Genomic DNA, 6295 nt, shown 5'->3' on the forward strand with positions numbered 1-6295 from the left:
TTATGTAAATATAAGGCTAATACTGCATTGAAACTATTACCTGAAAAAGGTAGACTAGGACATCTATATATAGGCATTCGGAAAGTATTCAGACCCCTTTACTTTTTCCACAGTGTTATGTTACAGCCTTATTCTAAAATTGATTCAATAGTTTTTTCCCCCTCATCAATCTACATACAATACCCCATAATGACAAAACAAAAAATAGGTTTAGACATTTTAGCAAATTTATAAAAAATAAAAAATGAAATATCACATTTACATAAGTATTCAGATCCTTTACTCAGTACTTTGTTGAAGCACCTTGTTCTTGGGTATGACACTACAAGCTACTGGCTGCCAGCTCTAGGAAGAGTCTTGTTTTGTTTGTCACATAGTGTTTAGCAGATGTTATGGCGGGTGTAGCGAAATGCTTGTGTTTCTAGCTCCAACAGTGCAGTAATGTCTAACAATACACACAATCTAAAGTAAAGGAATGGAATTAAGAATGTATAAATATTTGGAAGAGCAATGTCAGAGCAGCATAGACTAAGATACAGTATATACATATGAGATGAGTAACGCAAAATATATAAACATTATTAAAGTGACTAGTGTTCCAATTATTAAAGTGGCCAGTGATTTCAATTATATGTATAGGGCAGCAGCCTCTAATGTGCTAGTGATTACTATTTAGAAGTCTGATGGCCTCGAGATAGAAGCTGTTTATCAGTCTCTCGGTCCCAGCTTTGATGCACCTGTACTGACCTCGCCTTCTGGATGATAGCGGGGTGAACAGACAGTGGCTCGGGTGGTTGTTGTTCTTGATGATCTTTTTGGTCTTTGTGACATCGGGTGCTGTAGGTGTCCTGGAGGGCAGGTACTTTGCCCCCGATGATGCGTTGGGCAGACCGCACCACCCTCTGGAGAGCCTTGCGGTTGCGGGCGAGGCAGTTGCCGTACCAGGTGGTGATACAGCCCGACAAGATGCTCTCAATTGTGCATCTCTAAAAGTTTGTGAGGGTTTTAGGTGCCAAGACAAATTTCTTCAGCCTTCTGAGGTTGAAGAGGCACCGTTGCACCTTCTTCACCACACTGTCTGTGTGGGTGGATCATTTCAGTTTGCCCGTGATGTGTACGCAGAGGAACTTGAAGCTTTCCACCTTCTCCACTGCGGTCCCTCTGCTGTTTCCTGAAGTCCATGATCATCTCCTTTGTTTTGTTGACGTTGGGTGAGAGGTTATTTTCCTGGCACCACACTCCCAGGGCCCTCACCTCCTCCCTGTAGGCTGTCGTCATTGTTGGTAATCAGGCCTACTACTGTTGTGTTGTCTGCAAACTTGATGATTGAGTTGGAGGTGTGCGTGGCCATGCAGTCATGGGTGAACAGGGAGTACAGGAGGGGGCTGAGCACATATCCTTGTGGGGCCCCAGTGTTGAGGATCAGCAAAGTAGAGGTGTTGTTTCCTACCTTCACCACCTGGGGGCAGCCCTTCAGGAAGTGCAGGACCCAGTTGCACAGGGCGGGGTTCAGACCCAGGGCCTCGAGCTTATTGATGAGCTTTGAGGGTACTATGGTGTTGAATGCTGAGCTATAGTCAATGAACAGCATTCTTACATAGGTATTCATCTTGTCCAGATGGGATAGGGCAGTGTGCAGTGCGATGGCGAATCTATCGTCTGTGGATCTGTTGGGGCGGTAAACAAACTGAAGTGGGTCTAGGGTGTAAGGTAGAGGTGATATGCTCCTTGACTAGTCTCTCAAAGCACTTCATGATGACGGAAGTGAGTGCTATGGGGCGATAGTCATTTAGTTCAGTTACCTTAGCTTTCTTGAATACAGGAACAATGGTGGACATCTTGAAGCATGTGGGGATAACAGACTGGGATAGGGAGAGATTGAATATGTCCATAAACACTCCTGCCAGCTGGACTGCACATGCTTTGAGGATGTGGCTAGGGATGCTGTCTGGACCGGCAGCCTTGCGAGGGTTAACACGCTTAAATGTCTTACTCACGTCGGCCACGGAGAAGGAGAGCCCACAGTCCTTTGTAGTGGGACTCTTTGGTGGCTCTGTGTTATCCTCAAAGCAGGCGAAGAAGGTGTTTAGCTTGTCTGGATGCTAGACGTCGGTGTCCGCGATGTGGCTGGTTTTCCCTTTGTAGTCCGTGATTGTCTACGGACATTTCCTCTGACCTCTAGGCTTGGTTTTTGCTCGGACATGCACTGTCAACTGTGGGACCTTATATAGACAGGTGTGTGCCTTTCCAAATCATGTCCAATCAATTTAATTTACTACAGGTGGCCTCCAATCAGATTGTAGAAACATCTCAAGGATGATCAAGGGAAACAGGATGCACCTGAGCTCAATTTCGAGTCTCATAGCAAAGTGTCTGAATAGTTATGTAAAAAAAAATATATATATATATTTTTTTTCATAAATTTGCTAACATGTCTAAAAATCTGTTTTCGCTTTGTCATTATGGGTTGTTGTGTGTAGATTGATAAGGACAATTTTTTATTTAATAATTTTTAGAATAAGTCTGTAATGTAACAAAATGTTGAAAAAGTCAAGGGGTCTGAATACTTTCCGAATGCACTGCATATCAATCTTGAACAGGATTATCTATTTTGGATGCAATTTGAATGGAATTGATGGAGAGAGAGAAAATCTGCGAGAGAGTGCTTGCTCGTCCACTGATTTAAAGCAACAATATAGGAGTGTTTTAAAACCTTGCAGCTGCAATAAAAAAATTAAAAATCTTTACAATTAAAAAATAAATTGATCCCCAAAAGCCAGATGGAGATGTGTAAATTAGATGCACATTCGGTATTTATATTACTGTAGCATATGCTATGCTGCATCAAATGTAGGTCTACCTGTCACAATAAAACAAGTTATCATGATGAGATGATAGGTCTACAAACTGAGATGGGTTGTTGGTCCCAAGCCTGAGTTTTTATGATTCATCATGCAGTGACCACAGAGGCCATAGAGAATCCAGATTTAGACATCTCACATAATTTAACAGTTACATTCCACATCATGCTAATTTATTATAATTTACCGGTTTCTCGCAGTTATTTATCCCGGGAGAAAGGAGGGGATTTGTGCGGTACATTTCGGTAAATTTGAGTAAATCTCGGTAACCGGGTTCCCGCATTTCAACCCTACTGTAAAAGTAATTTATAGTAAAAGACTGGATACATAACTGGATACAATAATTGTGTTACTTATCGGTGGCTTCCAATGACAAGCGAACCCCTCTATCAGAAGGTAAGAATCACTGATAGTAAAATAATAACCAAGCCATCTAATTAGTTATCTAGGGTTTCAATGAGAAGTGCAGAATTGCACATTTGTACCTTGATTGAACAATCTCTCTGCTCTCTCTGTTCTAACCAGAATCAAGAAATCGAGGAGCTCACAAAGATCTGTGATGAACTAATAGCAAAGCTCGGGACATCAGACTGATACCTGAAATCATAAACGTTGGAGTTGTTGGATGTACTGTTCCACCAACTTCTCTCCCCTCTGCCTTACCATTGCAGCCAAGGCCTAACCATCCCCACTGCAGCTAGCTGGTAAATTACTGTACACACTTCTATACAATCTGAACACGTCTCTGCTATTATTACTCAAACACACAGCGAGTGACTGCAATAGTCACCCCTATTGTTTCAGATTGGAACAAATAAACAGCGAAACAGCAATGTGTGTGTGTATATATATATATATATATATAATTTTTTTTTTTTAAATTTATTATAACCAATTAAGTATTGACATGGCAATTTGTAATGTTCAATGTTGAACTTTGATGCGCATGTAGGGCCAAATCTTAACTTTTGGATAAATTAGGTAAATGAAGGTCAAGTTAAGGTATGGACCTTACTGTCGATTTCTACTTATTGTAAGTGAAACTATGTGAAGGAACTAGTAGCTAGTAACCTGTTGTGTTGCGTACTGTGTGTACGGTGTGTTTGTAATGTGTGTGCCCCATCATGGATTATCGTGTACCACATCATGGATTATCGTGTACGACATCATGGATTATCAGTGTTGTCAGAAGAGACAGAGACCTGTGTTCCAGATAGGGTGTGAGGGAAATTCTTTTGATACAGTTGGTGGCTCTCTTTTTGTATTTACTTGTGTTCAACAGGTTTACACTTCATCCTGCTGCTATTCAAGTTTGTTGTTGTTGTTGATTATATTCCATTTCTGTCTCATCTCGTTTGATCTTCTGTTGTTTTGTATGTTTGTTTGCTCCCTTTCTTTAGGTATGCTAGTATAAATCACATATTTGTTTTTGATCATGGGACAATATATAGACAATATATAGGCTTCAATCCATATTCCTTGTGTTTTACCGCTTAGCCCATGTAGCCTATAACTAAAGAGCACTATTCTCTGACCTCATCATAGCACATAGTATTACACGAACAGCTTAACAAATCTAGCAATGGAGTAATGACATACCCTGTAATCCTTTTAGTTTCACTCTCTTTAAGAATGGGTTGAAACTGCCATGTGGTTTTTTCTTCTTTATTTTAGCTAGACACAGCATAGGGAGCTGTGGTTACATTGATTGGCTCTCTGCAGCGCAGCCACAGTTAAGTTTCTCTCTAGGCCTTGGGAAAACAAGACAAATGTTTTCCATCATCACCATAATACTTGTGTTGCCAAATGTTCCCCCTCAAAACCTATCACTGTGGTAGTGTTCCAGGCTCAATACCAGTTATTATTAGAGATTATGATGGATCTGTAAACTGTTTCAATGCAGGTGTGGATGCTTGTTTAGATAGATGTTCTCAGAGCTATCAAAAAGCAAACTGGTTGGCCAGCATAACAACTGTTTGCCTAATGTTATAACAATATATAGGGCCAGTTCCAAACTACCCTTTAGCACTACAAGGACCTATAGTATGTGGACATGGAAGTTGGAGAAGCCCAGATGAGGTCCTACCTGGGTCATCGTTTGGGAGTCTTTGCCTTATCGTACCTATTTCATGGATCAACATCATCATCATCAGTACAGTACAATCCACTGCCAAATGTTATTATTTTGCCAAATCAAAGGCTGTTTGAAGCTGCTTTTAAATGTCTATAGCTGCCGTAATGTGTACATTTTATATTGTATGAAAATAATTTTATTTTAATGGCAGTATTTGTAAAGAGGATTTATTATAGTGTATGATATACTGTATATTGTGTGTAGAAGGCATTCCCTGAATAAAGGTTATCATGATTAATGTTATACTGTGAACTATGTAGCGCACTGGACAGCAGACATTGTGCCTTAAGCTTAAAGGTCCAATGGAGCCATTTTTATCTCAATATCAAATCATTTCTGGGTCTTGCTTCAATAACACTCAGTGATAGTCAACTTCAACAGTGTCATAACACGTTCAGAATTGTCCATCAAAATGCCAGTGAAGTATGAAATGATTATTTAAAACAAAATATTATTATATATACAGTATCAGTCAATGGTTTGGACACACCTACTCATTCAAGGGTTTTTCTTTATTTTTACTATTTGCTACATTGTAGAATAATAGTGAAGACATCAAAACTATGAAATAACACATATGGAATCATGTAGTAACCAAAAGAGTGTTAAACAAATCAAAATATATTATATATTTTAGATTCTTCAAAACAGCCACCCTTTTCCTTGATGACAGCACACTCTTGGCATTAACTCAACCAGCTTCACCTGGAATGCTTTTCCAACAGTTTTGAAGGAGTTATCAGATATGTTGAGCATTTGTTGGCTGCTTTTCCTTCACTCTGTGGTCCAACTCACCCCAAAGAATCTCAATTGGGTTGTCGGGTGATTGTGGAGGCCAGGTCATCTGTTGTAGCTCTCCATCACTGGCCTTCTTGGTGAAATAGCCCTTACACAGCCTGGAGGTGTGTTGGGTCATTGTCCTGTATAAAAACAAATGATAGTCCCACTAAGCGCAAACCATATGGGATGGTGTATCGCTGCAGAATGCTGTGGTAGCCATGCTGGTTAAGTGTGCCTTGAATTATAAATAAATTATAACACACAACAAAATCCACAAATTAACTTTGAACAAAATTTACTTTTAACCTGTTAATTGAAATGCATTCCAGGTGACTACCTCGTGAAGCTGGTTTAGAGAATGCCAAGAGTGTGCAAAGCTGTCATCAAGGCAAAGGGTGGCTACTTTGAAGAATCTAAATTGATTTGTTTGACACTTTTTTGGTTACTACATGATTCCATATGTGTTATTTCATAGTGTTGATTATTCACAATGTAAAAATAGTAAAATAAAGAAAAACCC

The 6295-nt window shown here is 39.8% G+C and overlaps 1 protein-coding gene across 2 annotated transcripts in view; it reads left to right on the forward strand.

Annotated features, from left to right (window-relative positions):
- The window catches only part of LOC139535984 (transforming acidic coiled-coil-containing protein 1-like), a 46058-nt gene extending 40825 nt beyond the window's left edge, over positions 1-5233 (forward strand). For both annotated transcript variants that reach the window (XM_071336024.1, XM_071336023.1), the window contains exon 13: positions 3387-5233. In XM_071336024.1, coding sequence (XP_071192125.1) covers positions 3387-3455 — 69 coding nt within the window. In that variant the 3' untranslated portion in view covers positions 3456-5233. The remainder of the gene's footprint in view (positions 1-3386) is intronic.
- Positions 5234-6295: the final 1062 nt, after the last annotated feature.

Source organism: Salvelinus alpinus, chromosome 12 (genome assembly GCF_045679555.1).
Source record: "Salvelinus alpinus chromosome 12, SLU_Salpinus.1, whole genome shotgun sequence".
In the NCBI taxonomy this organism is placed as follows: Eukaryota; Metazoa; Chordata; class Actinopteri; order Salmoniformes; family Salmonidae; genus Salvelinus; species Salvelinus alpinus.